Source organism: Opisthocomus hoazin, chromosome 4 (genome assembly GCF_030867145.1).
Source record: "Opisthocomus hoazin isolate bOpiHoa1 chromosome 4, bOpiHoa1.hap1, whole genome shotgun sequence".
NCBI classification, from domain to species: domain Eukaryota; kingdom Metazoa; phylum Chordata; class Aves; order Opisthocomiformes; family Opisthocomidae; genus Opisthocomus; species Opisthocomus hoazin.
In genome coordinates, this window is record NC_134417.1 from 2,244,392 (window position 1) to 2,269,629 (window position 25,238).

The 25,238-nt window shown below is 46.2% G+C and overlaps 1 protein-coding gene across 7 annotated transcripts in view; it reads right to left on the reverse strand.

Moving 5' to 3' along the window:
* YEATS2 (YEATS domain containing 2) overlaps positions 1 to 25,238 on the reverse strand; it is a 48,994-nt gene that overhangs the window by 21,690 nt on the left and 2,066 nt on the right. For 5 of the 7 annotated variants that reach the window (XM_075417559.1, XM_075417560.1, XM_075417562.1 and 2 more), the window contains 14 exons: positions 23,795 to 23,892; positions 23,595 to 23,687; positions 20,414 to 20,656; positions 17,667 to 17,782; positions 16,331 to 16,492; positions 14,516 to 14,627; positions 13,020 to 13,064; positions 11,797 to 11,983; positions 9,913 to 10,152; positions 7,900 to 8,058; positions 5,372 to 5,475; positions 2,743 to 2,850; positions 1,453 to 1,626; positions 8 to 266 (listed from right to left, as the gene is read on the reverse strand). In XM_075417559.1, the coding sequence (XP_075273674.1) occupies positions 8 to 266; positions 1,453 to 1,626; positions 2,743 to 2,850; positions 5,372 to 5,475; positions 7,900 to 8,058; positions 9,913 to 10,152; positions 11,797 to 11,983; positions 13,020 to 13,064; positions 14,516 to 14,627; positions 16,331 to 16,492; positions 17,667 to 17,782; positions 20,414 to 20,656; positions 23,595 to 23,687; positions 23,795 to 23,892 (2,100 nt within the window). The remainder of the gene's footprint in view (positions 1 to 7; positions 267 to 1,452; positions 1,627 to 2,742; positions 2,851 to 5,371; positions 5,476 to 7,899; positions 8,059 to 9,912; positions 10,153 to 11,796; positions 11,984 to 13,019; positions 13,065 to 14,515; positions 14,628 to 16,330; positions 16,493 to 17,666; positions 17,783 to 20,413; positions 20,657 to 23,594; positions 23,688 to 23,794; positions 23,893 to 25,238) is intronic. The other 2 variants (XM_075417561.1, XM_075417563.1) reach the window with 2 other exon arrangements.

A 25,238-nucleotide genomic window follows, 5' to 3' on the forward strand; every position in this document is an offset into this window, starting at 1 on the left:
ACTCTACCTGAGCCTTGAGATGTACTTTTCTGAGCACCCGTGGAAGAAACCTGCGCCTTCGTTATAGTCTGCACAGGCTGAGCAACAATCGTCCCTCCTCCTCCACTCACGATGGCTTTGGCTACACCTTGAGTCACAACCTGCTTCGGACCAACAGCCTTTGCTACCGAAGAGCTAGATTTTGCCACGAGTATCTGGCCACCGCTGATAGCCACTGCTTGTTTCACTGTCGACTGTAAAGCAGAACCAACTGGGACGCCAACAACCTGCAACAAATAAGTATTGGGTGACGTGCTGCTGGCAAGAGCAATGAAGGAATTCTAGCTGGTATGCTTCCTCTACCTCTAGACATTTCAGGATGCTTTATACATGTCTAGTCACGCATAAAAGCTGTTCATTTGGAAACAAAATTAAATTGGCAAGAGGCCAATCCCAAGTAAAAAGATAAACTGTGAAACACAAGCGGGATTTCAGAGTACCCATAAAAGATTAAGTGTATTCAAAATTACAGGGCACTTCCATTTTTTTTCTGATACATAAGCAATAGCTTAATTCCAGCTGAAGATAAAGCTTGCCTTGGCAAAGCACAGGGATCCAGAAATTTAGTTTCAACACATTCATGGGAACAGACTCCCTGGGAAAACCATGGCCTCGAAGCTGAATCCACAAAGTGCTTCAATTTTATGTTTTCAGTAACTGCGGGCAAACATGAGTTTGCACACCTGCTCAAACAGGCAAATAAGGCAGTAAAAAGGACAACGAACTGTTGCAAACGTAAATTTCTATTTGCTTATGCAAAAATGAAAGCTCTGTATGTAGTCTCTTGTGCTTGGCACATGATTTGACTCTACCCACAATGGGAACAGGCAAGGATGGAGACAACTCCTGACACCTCTGTCACCTCATCACTGCACAGTTACCGTACCTTCCCAGGAGCTGTGTCACTCCTGTCATAGCAGCACGGCATTGTCACAGACTCCTACAATAAAGCACTTCAGCTGCCACTCAGGTAGGACTGCTTCCACCCCATGCTAGCTCTGGCTCAGCCTCCACTCCACTCCCTACTTGTCCTGGTCTTTTTTGTGCAGTCCAAGGACAGAATTTACCTCCTCTTACAGAAAGACCTGGATGAGTTTTCAGCAAGAGCTTTCTGGGTCGACAGGCTCCAGTTCAAAACCACCCCCACTGCACTGCTGCAATGGGTTAGCCAGAAGTGTTACTTGCACACAATGAAAGGCAACAGTGCCTGCTCACCTTGCTCCCTTCTCGGGGACTACAGACAGGCGTGGTATGAGTCACTCCATGCACACGGGGAAACCAGCTAACCACGGCGCCGCTGCCCGGATCTGAGACAGAAGCAACCTCACGCCCCAGAGACAAGCACCAGGCCTTGCAATCAAACCACAAGAAAGCCAGTTTGCACCACACCAAAGATGCCCGAGTGCCTCATACCTTAGACTGCACCGTCCCCTCGCCCGTGCTCACGACCGGCTTCTGCGGCGACAAGGCTAACATGTGGCTCCCTTTCACAGTGACGTACTGCTGCACAGAGGTCTGCGTCGTCGTCCCTGTTGCTGGCAGCTGGGGTTGCTGGGGCAGCTCTCCTGGCTCCTGCTTTATTATCACCTTTTAAATAGGAAGAAATAACAAATAATAAGAAAAGCAAACACCTTAAATCACTGGGGATCTCTTTTGTAACAGCCTGTCTGCAAGAAAGGTCAGGCAACAGTCAGTAAACTCAGACTTGGTTGTTACCACCACGCAGATGCTCTAACTCGGCTCTGAGATGAGGGCTACTCCCAGCACACAAGCGTGTGCGTGCAGAGAGGTGTCTATATATACAAAGCATTCCAAAACTGAGAGGTGCTCAGAGGAATTACAGAATCACAGAAATCGCTGGTAGTATTACAGCCGCTAGTCATACCAACGATGGACTTGGCCAGACCTGACTTCTTCAGGCCCTGCATCTCGGCATGGAGCCACAACACTTGAAGGTTTCAAATTTCTAAGGACCTTCCTGCTCAGAACACGTTCTAAACATCAAGTTTTTTTTTCTATCCTGCAAAATTACAACCAATATTGTAGCTATAGATACCGTATATTATTATAGCTGACATTAATCTCTTGTGTATATGTTTTACGTTTCTCTGGGACAGGTCCTAGATCTAATCTCTAAGACCAGCAACTCCAGCAAGGCTGGGGTTTTTTGTGTTAGACTGCTGTAGCTACTGTAACTGGTAGGAAGCGTTCTTCCACCTTCTGCTTGGATCACCTAATACTACCAGGAACAACTTTAAATTCCGGATGGTAACATTTAAGGAAACGCACTCCAAAGCGGCACTATCTGAGATTCAGAAATCACTAAAGTGGTTTTTAAGAAGCTGCTGACAGATCTACTGCAGTTTACTTTAACTGTATCCCACTAAAAATAGCTTTTAAAATATCAGCCTCCAAACGACAGTGTTTAAAAGAAAAACCACAAAGGATGAAAGAGGAGATAAAAAGAAAGATTCATAGGTACGGCAGAGCCACTGGGAAAGAAAAGAAAACAAGATACACTTTTGAGAGGTGCTAGAGAGCCCCTGGAAGCAAGACACTTCGGTTCCAGTAATAGTTTTACACGCACTGGAAGTTACACAGTTCGTGGCACAAGGCAGTACGAAACGGCACTACTCGTCCTAGTACTCGACAACTGCTAGGTGGGCCTACTCCTTGTCCCAGTGCAAAAGGCAAGAGGAATACCTTTGTAAAAGCTCCAAGTCCTCCCGTGACCGATTTGGGGCTCTGCACCTTGGAATGACTCCCAATGGGACAAAGGGGTGGCATGGTGGCAAACAGAGAATCCTCCTGCTGCGAATAGGAAGACAGGGCGCAAATATCGGTGAAATGTCCAACGCGAGAAATAAAACAAGTGACTGCTAATAAGGGGCAGCGTGGACCATCCTGGCAGTCCCAAATTACCTTTACAAATAAGCCATTTTCAAAATCAGTCAACACTTAAGCAAAAGGAGTGCAGCATGCTTAATGTCACCTATAAAGCAAGTTTTATTTGGAAAGTTACATCTCCAGCAGCAGTAACGGTTCCTTACCATACCATACACACGTGAAAGACATCGACTCCTGTTTCCCCACCAGCTTTTTACACAAAGCACTTCAGAACTGTACAATTCAAGTAGGCTGAGGAGGGATTTAACCAATGCGTGTGAATACCTGACGGGAAGGTGCAAAGAAGATCGAGCCAGACAACGCTCCATAGTATCCAATGAAAGGACAAGAGTCAATGGGCACAAATTGGAACACAGGAAATGCTGTGTAATATAAGAAAAATTTTATTATTTTTTTTTAAATTTAATGGTGCTCAAACACTGGTACAGGTCGCCCAGAGAGGCTGTAGACTCTCCAGCCTTGGAGACATTCAAAATCCAACTGGACACACTCCTGAGCAACCTGCTCCAGTTCACCCTGCTATGAGCAGGCGAGTTGAACTGGACGATCTCCAGAGGTCCCTGCCAACCTCCACCATTCTGTGATTCTATACGCAATCTCAGAGGGAAGACAATCTAAGAAGGAACAAGTTACGGAGGGGGAAAAAAGTGTTCAGTTTAGGTCTGCAACCAAAATTCTCTCAGATTAATTTTTGCTCTCCCATAACCAGAAACACCTGACAGCACACAGTCTTTCCAGGCAGAACTCACCATTTGGCAGAAACAATGACACTACGCAACTAAACAGAGTGAAAAACGTTACCACACCCGCAAAATCACGCACCTGGCATTCCTGTATCTGAGGCTGGCAGAGAAGTCCAACACATTTGAGGAAGTTTGTTACAGTTCTGTTTTGTTTAAGTAAAATAATTGTACTCATTTACAGTCAGCGTGGACTCCAAAGCCATGGTTTCACAACCACTAGCCCCATCCTTGGGTTGGATTATGACCAGAAAGCCCTCAGACTCGAACCCAATACCCCTGCTGTCTTCCTTGTGCTGACACATATGGCTGAAAACAGATTAGTTTTCAACCAGGTCAGCTGTCTGCTCTGGTTCACCAGATTGCTGCACAACTGCCAGCAAACCGGGGCACGTGTGAAGACAAGGCTAGAGGCACAGCCAGCCCTCTCAACAGCAGCCTGCGTATTGGTCGTTTTAAAGTGGCTGAAAAAACACAGCCTTAAGGCATTAAAAAAAACACAGAGGAAACTAGCACACAGTGAAGAGATGAAAAGTGGTGAATTAAGCACAATCTGCAACACCACACTGAACTGAGACACCCCCTCCTCTTTAAAGAAACCATAAAATTACAACTTTTCCACTGATCAGAAGTCATAAATCAAGATACAATTCTGTTTACAGAGCTATGATTTATGTATGTATTTTAATATCTTCAGTTTTTAACTTTGCCCTGGAAGTGCAGAATTGAACTGTTACTAATGACGTGCCTACTCTGACTCATATAAAACTTTTCAGAACAAACTGTCCCAAATCAGTGAAAAACAAAGACTAATGAATGGTTTTCAACATAGCTAAGTGAACGCCATCTGAGCAGACAGGCTGTAAAGCTGAACAGCTAACTGCAACACCTGACACTTAAAATGCTGCTCCAAACTAATTGCTTCAGAGAGCAATCTTCAACACTTTTTCCCTAACAGAAAAGGAAGCATTTCAGTTCCAAATGTAAAGTGATTTGCTCTCTGCAGGCCGACTGGCAAGCCTTCTCCCCCCCCCCACATCCTGCATTAATATTCCTGTAACTTGGAGACAGGGAAACGCTCCTGTTTTCAGCAGCACACCCACCAGCTGCTTTCAAAGAGCCTCACTGACGCCACTTGCCAGCCAGAAATATCCTCCCTAGCACATGATGTAGGAGAGATCTCCTGCGAGACAGTTCAGCTCCATACCTTTCGGGCTTTGCAGATCAGAAGCATGAACCCTATTCATCACTGTTTGTTTACACATTTGGTTACTCCACTGTTTACACAAGATGCAGGCAGTTCTAAAACCATTAAATGAGCTATTTTCAGGCTGCTAGGAGCAGCTGCTGTACAAAAATAATGATGAAAGTGAAGGTTTTGAGGCAGGCATCTTTGATTTAATCACATACTGTCACTAACAAAGTGAAGAAGATTCAAGTCAGACACGTAAAAGCTTTTTTGAAAGATAAAACATCTTGAGAGCTATGCCCTCCACAGACTTCCTTGCATTCCTTGTACAACCACCATGTTCTCAGACGGCTCCATCTGCTAGATACAGTAAACCTTCTTATGAAACAACCACCAAAAGAACTTGCCCGAAATACAGAATTTACAATAGTAAAAAGCCCTATTTAATAGGAAGCTGGATTTTAAATGGAAAGTACGCACCTAATGAGAACATTACCTTGACAGCTGAGGTGACAAAACTGCTCCCGTGGGTCTTTGATACAGGAGATCCGGTTCCGTGAGAAGCCTGGCAAACACTGGTCAGTTTGCTGGTTGGGCTCCCTGCGCATCAGGAAATAAAGCAGACGTCGGGTGAGGGATGGGGAGAGGTGCTGATGAATACATGAAACCTCTCTTCTAACATGAAGCGTTTCATTTTGACTCTGTCTTCTCCATGAGGTTCGTCAGTGGGAGTTGGCCTGGGCACAAAACAAACCCACTACGGAATTTCCACCTGCAGAATCCACACCCCAGAGACAGCACTCTCCACTCAGAGCTCCGTTTGCTGCAAATGGTCAGGGACCTTCCTGGGACACTGAGGATATCAGCTACAGGTGAGAATATGTGAAAGTAGGACAGTAAATGAGCTGCCACTCTGAATTTGCTGTTGCAGATGTAACTCCCTCCACTGTCCAGAAGCCCTTTGAACCTATGCTAGCCTCGGACCCTGGCATGAGGAAGGCTTGGAGGAGGCTGGAGTGAGATGGAAAAGGAAGGTCAGAAAAGGAGGGAGACAAAGCGAGGAGTAACAAAAGGAAGGGACAGAGCGAGGTAGGGAAGAAACAGGGTCTTCTACCTGTGGAAGACTGCTCTTGCAAAATCATCATACTGAGATGTGTGCCACAGCACGCTCCTGACCCCCCATAATGGATGGGGGTGCAGTGGTAAACTTACCCCACATTATCGGCGTGTGTACACAACACTTTGCTGCTCAGCAGCAGTTTTGTCACTGCTGCGGGTTCGGTAGTTCTGTTCGTGTAAGCGTTGAGAGACACCAAAGCCACGGATTACATGCATGGAAGCACAGTAATAGTCTCTCATACAGTTGTACTACAATCTGCATTTAAATTTAAAAGAGCAGCCGTTTCTCCCAATAATGGGGTTTGGGAAGGCTGGCTTTCAGAGTGTGAAGTTTCAGATCTCGTCCCTCTTTTTAAATGCCATCTGGAGTCTTACCAGAAACGCCCCAGTGACTTTGTCTGGAGTATCACATTATGCTCAACCCAGCCTGGTCGCCGTTGCCTAAAAGCCAGTTCCACATCCCCTCTTGCTCCCTCATACAGGGTCTGGTGATGAGGCTATATGACAACAAAATTAAGTATGGGGAGGCGAGGGTATTAATTTTCTGTTCTGTCACCAATCCAGCCTGGCTCGGGCAGGATACAGGGGAAGCTGCCGGAGCGCAGGGGAGGGAGAGGCAGCAGGCGGTTTCTGCCAGGCCAGTCTGTACTTACACCACACTCCTGTGGTGGGGAACCACACCTTTAGTGGTGTTAAGGCTCGTGTGTCCAAACCATCCGGTACATCTACAGATCCTTTCCTCCATGTACAAATCTCTACTAGGAGAACACAAAAGTTACCCAAATCATGATTAACCATGCAGAGTAGACAGTCAGGCTGGAAGTAAGGAAGAAACAGCACAGACAAAAAGGCAGAAAACCCCCAACCAACTAAAAAAAACACCCAACCTATTGGTGAAACAGCTTCAGTGCTACCAAGAAAGCACCAAAACTTACTTCAGAAAAATTCTGCTACGGCTATGCTTCCCTACCAGTTCCCTCTGACACGAAGTCAAAATGAATGACAGCTGTTTTCCTTCAGAGAAGAGGAGAAACCATTACCAAGTGAAGGATTTTAGCACTTTCCAACCACGCCCAGCAAACAGTTTGTGTGTCACACGGACGCTGCCGTTCACCACATGGCTCTGAGCATCCTTCTGAAATGCTGGCAAGCACACACACACACAAACAACTGTGTTGTCACATAGACAGCAGTTCTTGGACACAAATCACAACAAATAAATGACTTTCAAGTGACCCTTCCTCCAGCCCCAGCACAAAGGTTACCAGTTGACTCCCACACCCATCACCCGCCTCCTGCTTTTCAGTCCTGACCCCAGGCTTATGTCACTGCTGAAGCACCGAGGGAATCCAGTTAGAGGAATCCAAACCAGCTGGAATCTGATCAGTGCTAAGTTTAGAGCAGCAACAGAAACTAGCACGGCTGCTCTCCTGGTAATCCGGGCCTACCCAACCGTTTCAACACACCTAGAGCACCGTACACTGCAGCTTCAGACTGGTCTGCAAGTCGCTGCAAGCTCTCCGTGCTTTTTGCCCATACCCACGATACAGTCCCCACCCCACCCCCTGTGCACTGTTTCTGTTTAAATCTCTGTGCACCGCAGTCTACACCACTGTCTCTCCTTCCCTTTTTGCCTGCAAAGGACAGGCTCTCTTTGAAGAGGTATCTGAATTCAGCTGGGCCTCACACTACGCGCTGTTTCCTAAAATTCTATTCAAGTCTGAGGTACCCTTCACCATGCCAGGTCAGCCAGTCGTGCAAACCAACAATACCTCCCTCTTTCTTTGCCGAGTAGTCTTCCATCTTTGCAAGCTGAAATACTGTTGTTCTTCTAATCATTTTAAAGGGAGAATAAACTTGAATGGGTAAGACTGAGCCACTGCCTTCTGTGATCACACTACACACCTGTGCTTGTGGCTGCTGCTCCAACCATCTGTCCAGGCTTGTCCACAATAATATACGGATTATTAATGACTGAACTAGCAGAGCCTTGCTTCATGTGCACCGGAGTGGAGGTTGGGGTACGAGGTAGCGGAGATGGACTAGGGGTCGATATTGGAGAACCTTAAGAAAAAAAGTCCAACGCTTCCATCTTGTAAATGTCGTGAGAACATAAAAATACAGTAACAACAGTACTTATTTAAGTAGCTTAGAGAAGGAACATTTTTTGAGGATGCAACTCCCGGCCTGCGCGAGGTCATAGGACTTGGAGAAGGAAAGAGGAGACAGAAGGAAAGGAAAAGGCATGTTAAGCACCGTGGCTCATACCTACCATGGACATTTTCTGCCTGCCAGGACCAGCAGGGTTTAAAGGGACCTTGAGAAGCCACCTAGTCCATCCCTGAATCCTCAGGGATGCTATCTAAATCATTCTCACTGCCAAGACCCGTCCACCCAAGGAGACGAAGAGAGCGAGCCGAGCTCCTCGATACACGCTCCCTTTCCCTTGCGGAGCCCAGCACCAAGCCCTTCAAGTAAAAGGCTGTGTGATACAGCAGCCATCAGACAGGCATGGATGCTCTTGTCTCTTCACTCCTCTCACTACAGCAGAAGCCCTTGAAAGCAACCGTAAAATGTGCAACTTCTGGGTAACAGGAGCAGGAGAGAGTAAAACTAGAGAAGAAAGAAGCTGCAGGAGGGGGTAAACAAGAAATGTAGAGCAAAGGACAGGCAAGAAAGTGATCAGAGAGAGAGATGGCAGCAAGCACACTAAGCTTCAACTGCCTGTTAATCTCTCTTGGCAGTGATTGACAACTGAAATGGAACATAAATGCTGATCAAATAAAATCCCCATGTCTTATAAACTGCTTTTGAAGTTTGAAAGGGGTGACATTTCTCAGCAGACAGCAGAGCCTTGGAAAAATGTTTAGCAGAGAAACATTTAAATAGCAAAGATCAGCAGAGAATAGTCTAAGGATTTTAAGGAAGACAGGATGGCCCCTGTAATTCTTTCTTTCTGGGAAGCCTTGGGAAAAGAAGATCAAGAGAAGAGCTTATTAAGCAAGAAGAAAGCACTTGGCATAGGTTCAAATGTAAATCAGCCCGAGTACAGTTTTAAGATGTAACGGAAAAATAGTGAAATTTAATAACAAAACCCAAACCAGACACACTTGAGGACAATTACTTGGAGCAGATCATCAGAAACTGCACATACTGATAGCTAGTGCTTCGTCCTCTCTACCCCAAACACCAGAAAATGAAGGGATGTAACAGGTCATCTCTCAGCTTCACCACATGTGACACAGTGAGCTGCACATTAGGACTTTCTGATGTAAAAAAGCATCGAGTGGATGGCATCATGCCCAGGCAGGGGAGGGACTACAAGTGAAATGAGTAAACAGCACCTTGACCATGTTTGGTTCAGAAGCTATCAAGAGTACCACACTGCTCACCGCAGTCAGCTGACATTTAACCCAACAGAGGGTGGACTTTGGGAAGAGGAAGACCAAAGCTGTTCCATCTGAGGAGATACCACAAGTACAAGAGGGAGCACTTGAGTTTACAAGGTTGAACCTAATTATTCGCCCAATATTCAGAAAAAAAAATTTCTTCTTAATCCATCCCAGTTGTCTGAAAGGGGGAGGGAGAAGAATGGCTTCTTCCCACATACAGATAACCCACATGGAAGACGTGTCCTTGCCTGGGTCTTTCCATGGGCAGCAGTCCAGTTAAAGACTACCATTTTCATAATTAAAAGCATTCAAGAACAGGGAGAGAACAGCTCTCATCCTGCTTCTGATGTGATGTGAAGCATTTCACACTCTTATTGTTTTTTCCTTTAACATCAAGAAATGTGTCTGGCTCCTTACTCTATGTTCAAACATTGGCAGGAAATCAGGGGAAGGACACACACCAAGTCCAACTGGTTCACTCTCGTTTTCCAGAGTGAAGCACTGGGATAGGTAAACTAAGATTCACCTGATACAATCTTGCAACTCATGGTGATGGGCTGGAAGGATTTTCCTGGCGACTCTGCAGGGCTCGGACTCTGACCTTGAGGTACTATTTTACAGCTAGCTGCAATGGGTTGAAAAGCTGAATTTCCATGAGAGCCAAAGGCAACTTTCTGTGTGGCTAACTTGGTGGGAGTCCGTTCTATCGAAGATGGCAGGGAATAAAACGTGGCATGTCTTTCGGTTTCAGCATTCCCAGGGAATCCTGATTAAAACAGGGAAAAGAAGAGAAATAGTTCTTAGGCTGAGACATCTAATTCCTTACTGTGCTTCTCTACACAAACAAAACTCAGGTATGACAAACACGCTCTCAAAGGAAGGAAGGAAAAGCAACTGGTGGGCAGCTGAACAGGGAGAAAGTGGGGTGAGGGGTTCCTCCTGCGCAAGCCTATTAGATTCGTCTCTGAACAGAATCAAACGCTACCGTCCCTGCTCAGCTGTGGCAGGGGATCCGCCACTTCTTACGCATTTCCTTCCATCAACCAAAAGCTGCTGGTAGTGCCGAGTGTCCTCGGTTAGGGCTCAGGCTGGATCTCCCCCGCAGAGAATCTCGCAGTGCGTTTTTTGGAGTAAGAGCACGAGGAGACCACCCTACTGCCTTCTGACCTGGGTTAAGGAATCCATCTTACTGGATGCAGGAGGAGATCAATTGACTTGGAGCTGACGAGAAAAGCTGCTGCCTGGCAGCAGTGTAAGAAAGAGGCAGGTTTACTTCCTTCCTGTTTGCTGTAGCAATGCTCACTTACAGGTGCTGCATATCTCCCTGTTTTAATAAAAGCCTGTGCATTTAAAATTGGATTGCATTTCTGCTTTCTTGGCCACTAGGAAAAAACCACACTTGAACGGCGGACGTTCTTCTTGCTGAGCCAGGACACCACCAGCGGCACCACAGCACCTACCCGAAAGTGCACAGTGCAAGATGCCAGCTTGAAGCCGTTCCTTGAACACAGGAGTGTCAGGATAAGCCAAGAAAGGCATCAGACCATGTTGCATGCAACCCTATTTTGAAATACAAAGTTGCTGTCTCCAGTAAGTTTCTCACACTAAAATGTGCAAGCCACAATAGACATCCGTGTTTCTCAGCCCAGTTAACCAAGGTCTGTCATGTAAGCCTTGACGCCGTGTATTTCAGAAAACAAAGCTAAACGTTAACAGAGGCACAGTTTTCACACAAACTAAGAATCATAACAGTGTGCCCAAGGGGCCAGCACTAGCTTGTTCCAGACAATTCAAATGCTCTTAAGGCATCAACTGCTGCCCCACGCAACGGGCGCTTACAGGGGAAGGCGAGAGTGAGGCCACGACATGCACAAAGACCATCCCTTGGATAGACACACACTACATCTTCTTCACTCTCTAGCTTCAACACCACAGCGATGTCGCCATTTTTGTTCCTCTCCCAGTCAACCCAGGTTAGCCACCAATGTACAAAACTGAACACACCACTAGACCAATTCCTTAAATGGATACACAGTCCCCAAAACATTCAGAAACCTGAAAAACCCTCTGAAAACAGACTGCCAAGAACTAAACCACAAGTGCTATTCAACAACCTTTTTTCCAACTGCATCTGCTGCATAAAGCTCCATATTCAGTACACTCAGCGCAAGAGAGCCTGCTCAACAAACTTCAGATTAAAAAAAAGCCCCCAAAAACCACACACCAAACTCAAATAAACCGTAACGATTTCTGAATTACATTTCAGAGTTCACTGAGGAAACGATCATCTGGGGTGAGCAAGGAGCAGGTAGCACTGGCAACCTTCAAGGCACAGGAGCATTTAAGAGGAGGGATCCAGAAGAGCTGAAGTTTCAAGAACTCGAATTCCACCAACACCCATTCGCTTTACCTTTGTCCACAGAAGCATCCGGGCTGGAGTCCCGCAACTGTTTAATTGGCGAAGAAGCTTTGACTGGTGCTGGGATACTCAACGGCAGAGGTAAAGACGTAGGGACGTCGGAAAGGTCAGACTCTGAGGACTGGGAGAAGAGATACTCCTCGCCAAGGGAATGCCTATGTAGCTCCACATCCACTACCTTCCAGAACAGGAGAAAGGGCGACATTAATATTTGGTACCTAAGATACAAAAACTGAAAACAACTATGCTTTTCCTTTTTATTTTAATGCCTCGAAACCCCTCCCTCTCCTCCTCCCGTCTCCACGTAACACTTCCATTCGTTTCAGGGAGCCTTCCCAGAGGTCCAGCAGCACCTGAGCCAAGACAAAAACCTTGCAACGTTTAACCCCCATGGTAAAATCGCACATCTCTCGGTCCGTGGGGAACTCCGACCAGTGAACACGGGAAGGAACACAGAGCCCAGCTCCAAGCACCCCACTACGGACAGGACCGCATACCCCCTCAGGGACAGGCACAAAACTGCAGCTTGCCTTTTTTGATAAGGCCTGGAGAAACACACCACATTATCTACTCTTCAAAAGTGTTCTTTAATCACAGGAGACAATCTCACATTAATGTTTTCGCCACAGACTGAAAAGTTGGAAGTAATGCAATTTCACTACAAAAATTTCCATTCACTACAGTACAACAAGGGGAAAACCATACAAAAAAACTTTAGGGATATAGCAAACATCGCGTTATTAATCCATTTATTTTATTTCAAGAGTTCATCTTCCATGAAGATACTGAATTTTGGAAGATGCAGAAACTTAGAAGTACTTACTGCACTGCCAAATTTCAGCACGACAGTTGGGTGATCATTTTAATTTAAATTATTTATGTATGAGATCTGCAGCACATCAGAATGCAAATCAAGGCATTTAGTATCAGAAGCTTCACACAGAAACCAAAATTACAACTGTACTACAAGTTCAGTTCTTTATGAAATTAAGAGCTGGAAAGAGTCTCCCCTGAACCAGAAAGGGGAAAAAAATGACTGTTGTCATGAATAGCGACAAGGTGTCATAATCATTTCTTCGAACAAGAAAGCAAAATCCACATTCCAGAAACTGTGAAATCAAACGGGCCTGACTCTGTGCTTAGTCCCATGTATCTTTTTAAATATCCTTGAGGGAATCAAAGTACAGCATCCATCCCACGACCCACTGACTCACCGTTTCTGCGCCGAGTGTCTGCAGGCCTGTGTAGGTCCTGTCCAACTGGGTGAAACAATACAATATATTTATATTAAGCAGGGCAAAGCAATATATTGGATAGAATTTACAACACAATTTATTTGAAAGGAGTCAAAACTATGTAAGGTGAGCAGCAGTGCATCCAGTTTTAGGGGGCCACAGGGTCAGAAATCTGCGTGCTCTGTTAAGTACCCTCTCTACTGCAGAAAAGCCAACCACGATCCAAAGCCCACACTAAAGTGGAAAGGAGCAAAAAAACTGAAGGAAATGAGATCGCTGGGGAATTTATATTTCAGTCTAAGAAGAGTCTTCGAGGAGTGTTCTCTTCCATTCCTGATGTCAATATAAGGAGATAATAATGAGAAAAAACTCAAGAGATTTAAACTGACCAGCACGAAGGCTACGTTTACACTATGATTTCTCGTTAAATAACTGTTCACACTAAGCATCAGCTGTCCGAGAATCCCAGAGGCATCTATTAAGATACCTCTAGAGAGATGATGGGTTTGACAGCCCCGCAGTGCCCCGGAGCTCGGGGCAGACAGGCCGCCAGCCACGCAGCAGGGCTCAGCTCACTCACATCACCTCACAGCAGCCGCAGGCTCAGCATGCAAACAGCAAAGATTTGCTGATTTGAGTTCTCGTGTGCCACAGACTGGCTCGGTTTTCTTCTCTTGGCTGGGCTTCCTTCGCAGCACAACATCCTTCACGCTGTCACTGATTTCTCCCCAGGTTGTACCTCTCCAAACGTATTTTACCCATCATCTGCATTCAATGGCCCTAGGTTCCAGGGGAACATTTCCAGCCTCTCTACTGTCTGTATTTGGGCTTGCAACGAGGTAGCCGCTTTAGCAGGAAATTCATTAATGCAGGCAGGGTTTAAAGAAAACTAATCTTGCTGCTCAAAGAAACAGGAAACTAAACCAGCTGAGGACTTACTGCCACTAATGCTAGGGACTACTAATCGAAAGCAAAACGAGAGCAATGGCCTAGTTTTGCAGGACTGTTGCATACTGTAAATCCTACTGAGTGTCACGGGACAGGTGAAGGAGTTGAAAAAGGCGGCTCTCCAAAAGGAAGAAGGCACCAACGGGGAACGTCAGCCCCTCCCTGCCCACTCTACCAGCAGAGCTAACCTCCAGCTCATACGTGCACCTGCTGAAGGTACAGAACAGATACAGCGGGCAGGCACTTTACCAACAGAAAGACGGCCTTGCAGCACCCTGTCCAGTGAAAGTCAGTGAGAGTACGATAAACATCTCAAACCGTAGGGAAGCAACACATAAATGCCCTGCTGCTTGCAGCTGCTGCGAGGCTGGGTTCCTTGGCTACAGCATCACCTCCAATACTGCCACGGAAAATGACTTTCCTGGATCTTTTCTGATTCTCCAGCTCAACTGTTTGTGAGTGAAGCCTCTTCTAGATTACGCAGGAGAGCTCATTTAACTGCCTGTCTCTCAGATTTGTCCAAATACCTTCAAGTTGTGGATGATATCGATCCTCTTGTTCTGGCTATCCTTGAAGTGTATCTGGACCCTCACAGGGAATTCTCCCCAGCCTCTCCTGGTCAGGTGAAATGGAGGTTCTCTGGAAACAGACATTGGTTCCCATTTTGGGTGCAAAAGCGGTACAGCTTTCACCTACCTCTTTTTCAGAAAGTCAAAGGCTGCTTTTCTAGCTGACAACTACAGCCATCTTCAGGCCTGCTATTCACCAGAGAGAGTGCAATCACATAAATGAGAGTTTTATGGGTTTGGACAGCCAAAAACATATTTTTACTTTGCATGAGGGGACAGAGAAGAAAATGGTAAAACACTGTTGGATGAGACAACACGAGAAACAAGGATCATTTAAAAAAGGCTGTGTAATGCCAAGTGAAAAATACTTGTTTCAAAAACCCCAAGGCAGCTCCTAGGACACAGCCGCAAGGTGAGTTTTCAGTGCAATATTTTGTAATCTCTTTCTGCTGTTCCCCATCTAGTAGCAAGAAGGCACACGCTTCATGTAACGCCCAAGAGAACAACATACAGACAACACGGAAAAGTTAACTCAATAACTGTCATTCTGGGAGCTGAAAAAGAAGGGCAAATTCATCCCTAACGCTTATCGTTACTTGGTTTGTATTTCAGCTTGTTACTGTAAACCCCAAATGCAATTTTGGAATGAAACATAGCACAAGAGGTTTAAAGGCTATTTTCAGTCCAGAACATTAATGTTCATTACAATGGCTGGGACTGCGCAACAAGAAGAAAACACTTAACTATAGGGGATTAAAGCAGAAGACAAGCAGCACTGACATCAGATACTGGAAACTGAGAAAGGCACAAAAAGACAGCAGTCAAGTGTAATTTAGTATGTTATACAAGAAACAAAGGAGTTAGCCTTCAGCCTGCTCAGGGCTGCCTTCTCAGCAACATCAGTGAGCCTTACCAACATTTCTTATCTCAGATAAGTCTTTCTGGAGTTGCCTCTCAGTCAGTTTAATCTTGCCAGAATTAAGTCGCCATTCTGTACCTAGGCAGTCTCCCCACCCTCCTCCACGAGGCAGCTGAACATCCCGTGGAGAATAACTCCTCTGGGAAGACACAACTAGTTTGAAGGCACACTCCCACCATCTTGTCCAAAGGAGCAAGGATGAAAGATGGACAGGGCACTTCCCTGCAGCAGTCAAGAGAGAACTGAGCTCGCTCATGAGGGGCACAGCTTGGAAGACAGGTCTGGGAGTGAATGGAGAAGCCGCCCTGTTTCTGTAGCACCAACACCACTGCACTGACCCGAAATGCCTTGAAGCATCAAGCCAAACGTCACGGATCTCACTACAGTAGAGAAATACTTGGGGGAGGGATATAGTGCCTTGCCCAAACGCACATGTGTCACTAAAGCTATGGGCAAAACAGCTTCCTGAGACTCCTTTCTGTTCCACACTGGACTGGATGGGAGATAGAAAACGTCTCTTTCAGCAACCACAGTCTAACCTGCACAGCAGACAGTGCAACACATACAGGAGATGCACAAACTCACAGGAAGAACACGAAATGCAAAAATGGAATGATTTTTCTCAGTAGGAATTCCAAAAGAAAAAACAAAACAAAACTGCTTGGCACATTTTCTACACAAAACCTTTTTTTTTTTTCTCTATTATTTTGGAGTAAGTCAAGCCAAGCCAGAGGTTAAAGACAGACACGAAATGCTAAACCAGGAAAATAAGCTGCTAACTTTCTAAGAAACTTGGCACTGTAAGCCTGGCAAGCATAAAGACTAGAATAGCGACCGGAATAATTCCTTATTACCTCACTTCCACCAGGTCATTAGGTTTGTAACTGGGATGGAGGAAGAACCAAACTTTCTTGACAAAATGATTTATGCTGGGTTCTCTCCGAGAGCCTCGGACGTACACCATCCATTTATGGGTCGACTGATCATTTTCTTCTCTCTTATCAGGCGGAATGTACCTGGCAAAAAAAATAAAAAGCAAACACAAGATAAAAATCCCAAATAGATAAATACCACAAAACGCATTTCAGGAAAGGTTATGCAGAAAAAAAAAAAACAACTGGGGGATGGTAAAAAGCCTACGTGAACCTTGTCCCCTGTACAGTTCTGCTTGTTACTGCTTACTCTAACAGCTCATCCAGAAACAGATACAGGTCCCGTAACCGACTCTATGCTTCCAACACATTTCCTCTACTTCAGTGCACAACGGCCAGACGAAATTCATCCATCTAAACACTGGCTTCTTAATTAGAAAGGCTTAATTTTAGCATTCTACAGCTGTCAAATCGCTTTCCTCATCTTTGCTGAGACACCAGGAAGCAAAACCACACCAGAACACAACATCATCCACTCTGCTACCAAAAATACAAAAAATAATCATTCTTCTTACAAATTTTTAAGACGCTTCAATGTAAACACTTGGTTCTGGGTCTAGGCTTAGGTAGATTTTCAACACACAACTCTAACACCGTAAGTCTCGTCAGCAAATGTTTACTACTTTCTATGCAAGAGGAAAAAACTGACTTGAGTAGTGCAAGGGTGGAGCGTTAAAACTTGGACTTGCCCATAGTCTCCTACAATGAATGCCTTTCTTCTAATTTCCTCAAAGTTCAAAAGATATGTATATTTACTTAATTTTTTTTGGGGGAAAAAAAAAAAGATAAATAAAAGCTGTACAAATGAATTTCTTCAGACCATGTTGGACTTTCACAATTTTTCTCATTCTGGAGGTCTGGGTGTTTTGGGTTTATTTAAAAACATCATGTTGTCCCTATGGACATACTGAATTAGCCATTAGGACAACCTGCTTTGTCCCAAACTTGGGATTTCTAACTGATCAGAAAAGGCTGAAGACTCCCCTTGAGAGAAACTGATCTCAAAATTTCCATACACATATATATATACACACACACACACATATATATAAATAAAACAACTACTAAAACACCTGTTCCTCCCACAAAAAAAAAACTCATGCAGGCACTCAAGGAGGGCAGCCTTGGGCAGCGTGATTATTTGAGGGCAATACCTCATATTGTGACAGTCTGGCAATTTTATTTGTCTCCTAATTTTAATCTCCTGTTCCATCTAACTCTGCAACAAACTACCACCCCCCAGACTCTGGATACTAACTTGGAGACGTTGCCAACCACGATCGTTTTCTTCACATAAAGCCGTGAAGTTTCATCGTTTGACAGTCCGGCATTTCGTTGTCCTGGTTTTTGAGAGCTTGAAACACCCGAACTGTCCTGAGGGTAGGGGAAGACAAAAAAAGGCAAACAAAAAATCCAAACATTCCTCTTAAACATAATTTTGTTTGGTGCTAGAGAAGTACGGTGTTGTTAAAAAAAGTAAACCTGCATCGTTAAATGAGAGACCAACAATGAATCATCTCTAAAAATACTTAAATTGCTATCTAGGCACGTTTAAGCAACTCAGGCATGCAACAATGATACACTACCTAGCCCAGTGCACACCGCATGGGGTAACTGAGCAGACATTATGCGACATACCATGGATCTGAGCCATGATTTCAGCTGGGGTTTCAAAAGCACTGCTACTGCACTGTCGAAAAAAATTAAGCACTACCAGAGTGGCATCGTGTTGGTCACGAATCAGAAACAAAGCTAAGCCTCCCACGAGTGGCTTCTGAAAATCTAAGTCTTCCTCGTTCCCAGGCTCTGCTGCTTTGAGAGACTCCAGCGTTGCTTCACGGTGAAGAATCTAGGCTGGGCTTGGGACAAGAATTCTGCTCCAACTCAACATGGAGAGCAGCCAGCCACACCATGTCACTGACATCCAGGTAAGCGTACAAACCCCCCGCAGCACTTGGGCATCATAAATCCAGCCTCAGCAACCTTCTAACACAACCTCAGCTATGAGGCAGTAGCCAAAACTCCCCGGTAGAACGCTGACGTGCCTGCCCACAGTGCCAACGAAGGCTGCGCTGTCGTTTGCACGGGAATGAGAGGCTTTTCTGCGACTCTGCTGGGTAAGCTGGCTGTCCAGAGAGGAAGGCACCGATATCCTCTCATCAACAACACAGCTGGTACTCCACCAAGTGCCGATCAGACGAAGGCCAGCGTGGGGAGCAGCAGATTAGGATGGTTAGGGGACTGGAGCATCTCCCCTACGAGGAGAGGTTGAGGGAACTGGGCTTGTTCAGCCTGAAGAAGAGAAGGCTGCGAGGGGACCTTCGAAATGCCTACAAATATCTGAAGGGTGGGTGTCAGGAGGATGGGGACAAGCTCTTTTCAGTGGTGCCCAGTGACAGGACAAGGGGAAATGGGCACAAACTGAGGCACAGGAAGTTCCGTCTGAACATGAGGAGGAACTTCTTCCCTCTGAGGGTGACGGAGCCCTGGCCCAGGCTGCCCAGGGAGGCTGTGGAGTCTCCTTCTCTGGAGATATTCAAGACCCGCCTGGACAAGGTCCTGTGCAGCCTGCTGTAGGTGACCCTGCTTCGGCAGGGGGGTTGGACTAGATGACCCACAGAGGTCCCTTCCAACCCCTACTATTCTGTGATTCTGTGATTCTGTGATTCCCGAGGAACCGCTACACCTCCTCTGCGGAGCGAGCCATGCCCCAAACCAGAGCAAGGAGCCACGGAAGGCTGAGATGGCTCCTGCTCCTCATCATCCCCTCAGCCACCGGGGCCACGTGCTGCGCTGGGCGAAGACGTAGCAACATGCTACACCCAAGCAATACAACTGTTCCATCGATGCCCCCAGCACAGGAACAAGGTGTATCGGTCTGCTGGTTTACGACATAGGTGGGTCCACACTCTATATTGTAAACCTGCCTTCTGCTACTGACCCTAGGCAGGGTTTCAGCAAACTGCAGCCCTGTTAGCAAGGGTGTGACGCTGCTCAACAGAGGCAGAATCATTGCTCTTTCTGCCACGTATTATTGCATCTTGTTCAGTTGCAGAACGCAGCCACACGCAACGAGATATACCCATCCCTGGCTTGGGTTAGAGGCTGTACTTCTCTGGCACACCCGACAGCTTAAAGGAACTCAAAGGGAACTGAAGAGCTTCATCTCGCCTACAAAAGGCACATTTCACCCGCAGCCAGCGACAGAGCCTCCCCGGTGGAGCTAACTGCAGCCCACAGGTAACGCATCTCTGTAGCTGCACAGCAAGCCATAAAGGGAATGGATCCAGGTCAAAAATAACCCAGAAAAAAGTACGGGGGGACAACAAAAGAAGGTATTTTATCCAGGGTCAGCCTGGTTCAGTTAAGCAAGCAGTGATATTAGCTCAACAGCAAGCAGCACCAAGAGAAAAACAAGCGATGCACCCAGGCTCCACCAGCTCGCACTCCCAGGGTGAGCCAACCCCCCGGTGTCGCTGTGTTTTCTCCCCAGGCTGCTGTGGAGGCCAAACCCCAAACCCTAGTTGTTCAACCGCTCTAAGCAATGCAGTCCCCGTGGGCACCCACGGCCAGGAAGCAGCACAGCTTCTTCAAAACACCGCTGGGAATGACACGTCCTGCCTTTCTCTCCAGGCTCTACCCTTCCTGACCCAACTTCCACCCGCAGAGCAAAGCCCTCTGCTCAGGCTGTGGAACACCTCCTTCCCCAGAGGCCACCAGCCAAGGCAGCGGCAGATGGCCGGGCTAACACGAACGCCATCACCGCTGCCTGGCTGACCTCTCTGTTGGGGGAGACTGAGTTAAGAGGAGCTACCCAAGCTACATATGCTTCAGCTGGCCTTACAGCAAAGCCAGGCTGAGACAGTGGGAGCAAGCAGTTTGAGAGAGTAAGAAACAGATCTTCAGCAAGGTGGGTGAAAGCATGAAGGGCTCCTGGTGCCAGCACCGAGTCCAGACAGAGCACACACCTCCAACAACTTGACCACCACTCAGGTTTTACTTTACCCGGCCAGTATTTCTGCTCTGTCTCTGGTCCAGGCTGTTTGTCAGCCGCTCGTCTGCGTCCAAGTTGCTGTTGTCTTTGTCCAGGAGAAAGTCATTGTGCTGCGAGAGCGAGTCGCTCTCGGAGTGGTTGGCAGATGGAGTGTCTGAGCCCTGGTTAGCTGGAGACGATGATCTGGAGGGCGATTCCAAGAATTTCTTGATTGAAGGGTGATTAAGAATTGTTGCATCACATGACCTGGTCCCCTGCAACAAATTGGTCAGGCAGATTTGTCACTATTTCCCTGCAGCCCAGATAAAAACCGAAGCTGCGCCAGAAGCAGAGCAAAGCGTCAACATATGAAGAAAGAGTAAATATTTGATCAGCTGCCTTGCAGGAAAAACATATGCCGCCAAAGATAAAAGCTTACATCGGTTCTACAGAAACTGGACCCCAAACTGAATCTGCTCCTTCAGGCCTTTTGATCTCAGAAATCCACCTGGTTTTGGAAAGGAGGACTGCAGCCTACTGCCCCTTTGAAAATACCGGCTTCCTTTCCTGCGCAGACACCTACGGTCTTACACCACACAAAAGGCCCCAGCTGCCCGATTCCTGCAGGCAAGCGGGGTACGTAAATGCATCAGGCTCTTCAGTTTCGATGCTGACTGGCAGTGTTGCCTACGCCTATGAGGCAAGCTACACGTATTAGCACCCTGTCTGCTCCCAGAGCTTAATGGAGCACACAGAATAACGGGCTTAGGCAGTCTCGCAAACTTTCCTCAAAACGCACATCTTAGTGCTAACCTTAGACTCTCCTAAACCTGCAAGAGGGAGGAAGGGGTGTGTATGTGTGCGTGTTTAAATCTCTTTTGGTTATTTTTTTTCATTACTGTGACAAAGCCCCAATGTATTTTTTTCCTGCGTTTGCTTTTGACCTCAGAAGTAGCCAGAAAAACACCCATCGCTCAAAGCAAGCGTCCCTTGGCCTCTTCTCTCAGCCATGAGTCCTCCCTGTCGCCTTGGTTTGATGATGAATCCACTGACGGCGCAGAAACACCCCTCTGCCAGCAGCAGAGCCCCAACAGACAAGCTCACTCCAGCTCCCGAAGCCACAGATTCACACTGGAGTCGCACAGGCAGCTCTTGCAGGCAGTACCAGCTGAAAGAGGCTTTCTTCTTCCCTGCCCGAACCACCCGGATCAGCCAGGCTGGCACAATTATTCATGGGGAAGGAGTAGGTGACAAAGAAAAACACATCAAGAAACTGATTTGGGATTTGTTTGTTTGGCTTTTTGTTGTTTGTTTTGTTCAGAGGGGTTTTTTACCTTTGCAGGGTTATTTTTAATCCACGTTAAACTCCCCAATCCAGAATTCTGCCAAGGTGACGGAGGGGACAGCATGGGGATAGACACCCACACCGCTACGGAGCAGCAGAACTGCCCTCGAGAGGGGCTACCAGGAGGGGAGTCAAACACCGACGCACCTGGGACTGCAGAGGTTCAGCTGAGAGCCTGCTTTCCAACAGTCTGTTAGGTATGCCAGCAAAGCAATCACCAACTCTCAGCTGCCCGCTCGACAGCACTAGCTACATCTATCCAGCGGCGGGGGACACACACAACGTGACCAAAAGGACCACGGAAAACAAACCAAATCACCATCAAGAACCGTTTTGTTTTGTTTTACGTCTAGTCAAGTAAACTGACAAACACCTTTTCCACTAATTTGTGGGAAAACGTAATAAACTGTAATCATACAGAATCCTAAGCCTCAAAACTCCAGCAGCAGTAGGTTGAAAAACTGTTTATGACAACAGGTTAGGAATGGACTTGAACTACAAAGATTCCCATTCTACCAGGAGCAGAAACAAAATAACCATTCACTGCCAACCAACTCACACACTAACCCCACACTAAAAGCAGACAACCAAGAAAACTGAAACCAGTACCCATTTCAAAATAAGAAGAGAACTAATTTAGCCTGCACGCGGGCTAAATATAATTTTTGGAAAAAAAATTCAAATTGTCATCCAAGATACAGCTACACTAGCCATAACTCTTATAAATGACAGGAAAACAAAACACAAGCCAGGACGCACAAGTAAGTTTTGTGAACACTTCAAAACAATGACAAAAGTTATTATTTCTGCCAAGTGTGAAAATCAGCAGGGAGAAAACACCCTGCGTGGCAGAACAAGTAAGGAACGGGGGACAGCGCGGGCTCTTGCTGACACGTGACGACATCGGATAAAAGCGCTTTCAAAGATCAGAACCCAGCTCACATTCTTCAGCCACCTACACAGAAATCGAGGGGGTAGAAGGATCTCCAAGCCTCTCAACACTGCCATGATCTTTCTCAACGCCAGTTGCTCAACTCAAATTCAGGGAGGGAAAAACAAGCTGGACCTTTTCGGTTTTACCCCCCTCCAAGTCTGGAAATCACAGCAGGAAAATGGCAGTAGCAGCGTGAGCCATTGCTTGGAGGAGAAATTCTCATGGTATCGGAGCAAAGCCCAGGATTGCAGCACCCACCTACAGTGTTCAAAAACCAGCTCTTTACTGGAAATTAGATGAACTCCCCAAACTGAACAGATGATAACTAAAATACCTAAACTGGTAGTGAACTGTATGGCCATCCGGGGCCTGCGCGAGTCACAAACGACCCGCGATCACCAGCCCGTTACAGACAGAGTGCTCAGAACTGAGGTTTAAGTAGCAGGGTTTGATTTTCTTCATCTCCCTGTGTGTTTTTAATCTCTATGTGATACTGCTTTGATGCAGAGGATGGTTTCACGGCACTGCCCAAGAAGACCTTTTTCTCCTGAGAAGTTTCAAAACCCACCTGCTTCCACTCTCCTCCTGTGAGACAGGAAAACATGTCCCCCATCTCTCAGGGCTCTGCAAGGACAAACTGCGCAGTGTGTGAGAAGCAAGACGCTCTCATGCAAGAAATGATTTAAAAAAACCCCAAAAAACAGAGTACTTCAGAAACCAGAACCACGTGCTGCTGAGCGACTTCTCAGCTGCTGAGGACTCGAGGCCCAGCCGGTGATGCGCAGGTCTCCTCTCCCACTGCCACCCCATTTCCAGACCGTGTTCCACCATTTCAGGAAGCTCAAACCCAAACACCAGCCAGACAGCCACCGGACTACACATCCTCCCTTGCAAACGCTCCCTAAAGTCTTACTGTTCCCAAAGTAATTTTTACCTCTCCGGCTTTAAGGAGACCAGCAGACGCGTAATAGTTAGCCACAATACAGGCGCGCAGCTTGTCCATCATCCTTCTTGCTTCAATCAGGCGCTGCGAAAAGAAGAGGCAACGTATGGTAGTGGACAACCACTGCAGCAATCCCCCAAAACCCCGATATACGAGGGTCATATGTGTTTTCAAGAATAAAACCTTTATACCTGGTCTATAACTTCAATTTCATGTTCTTTACTCTTCATTTCGACTGCAAACTGTTCTTTTATAATTGTCTCAATCTTCTGCACTGCAACATCTCGAGCTGTACAAGGCCACACATGGAAAATAAAGAAAGAGGTATTTACGTTTCTATTTTTTGAGGCTCCGTTTGAAAAAATAAAGATCAGAAAACATTGTGGAGTGAGAAATGAAGGGACAGTAAGTTCAGCACACACAAAAAAATGGGAAGAATCATATTTTCTGCAAAAGAAAGTAATCTGTCTTAACAAAAACCACATGTATCTTTAAAAGCTGCTTTAAGTGAAGGGCTAGTTTTTCCTTTTTAGGTCTGAGATGAGAAATAACAGAAGATGGGAAGAAACCGGACCAGTTTGCTTACTTCTGTCTCAGTAAAGCTGTAAACAGTAAAAGGAAAACTCAAACGCGCTACGGCCAAGTGCAGTTACCGCTGCGACTGGGCAGGAGTACGCTGGAACACTATGTACATTTTTCTGCTCTCTTTGGCCCGATTCACATCCAGGAAATTCACACCACATCATGCAGCAATATTAAGGCAAACTAATACTTCCCATGTTCAGCACTGGCACGAAGCGTGGCCTGCTCTGGAGTGCCTATGAGCCTTTCATTAGCCACAAAGGAAACTACATTATCAAAAGCCAGTCTACCTCTTACAAAATCCTCTGCCAGCACAGCAGTCAAAAAATTTTAGCCTTTCAGCAGGAGTTTACTGACGTTGGTGGAACGCGTGTAGTTTAGTATTTCAAACTGTGCAAATACCTTACCGCAAATTAGCAGCCAAGAACTAAATTGGCATCTTACTGTGTTTTTCTACAATATGCATAAACATAAGAGGAACAATTCCTTTTGCTCTACATCTACTGTACGCTTAAATATTGCCCTTCCTTCAAGCCATCTCCATTATATCAGGGGGTTCAAACAACATATGTTTTTACCAATCTTCAAGCAAGGACTTGGAAAAGCAGGATCTGTATTTCTAGAAAAAAGCCTGGAAAAGGTCCTCCAGCCTGAGTCAGCAACAGCGACCCTGTTACAAAGCAGATCAGAGAAACCGCCTGGGTTCCTCTGAAAAAACCCTTACACCATTGTTTCTAACATGGAATAGGAGGCTGCGGCACCGAGACTTTGTTCTGAGCTCCACAGGAAGCATTTGTTTGACTAAAGGGCGTGCACCTGTTTGAAGAGGTTTCCAATATCCCAATAGAAAGAGTAAAGAAATCCAAAGCCAGTCAAAACTTTGCTGGCATGTTCCAGTTAGCACACATTATTTTACTGTGTGATCAGGTGCTGGCAACAGGAGTAAGGCAACTGATGGTTCCACCTGTCACAGGTATATCCTAAATGTGTTTACTTATTTCCAGATATCCATATATATATATATTTTAGGACCAGAAACAGTTCAAGCCTACA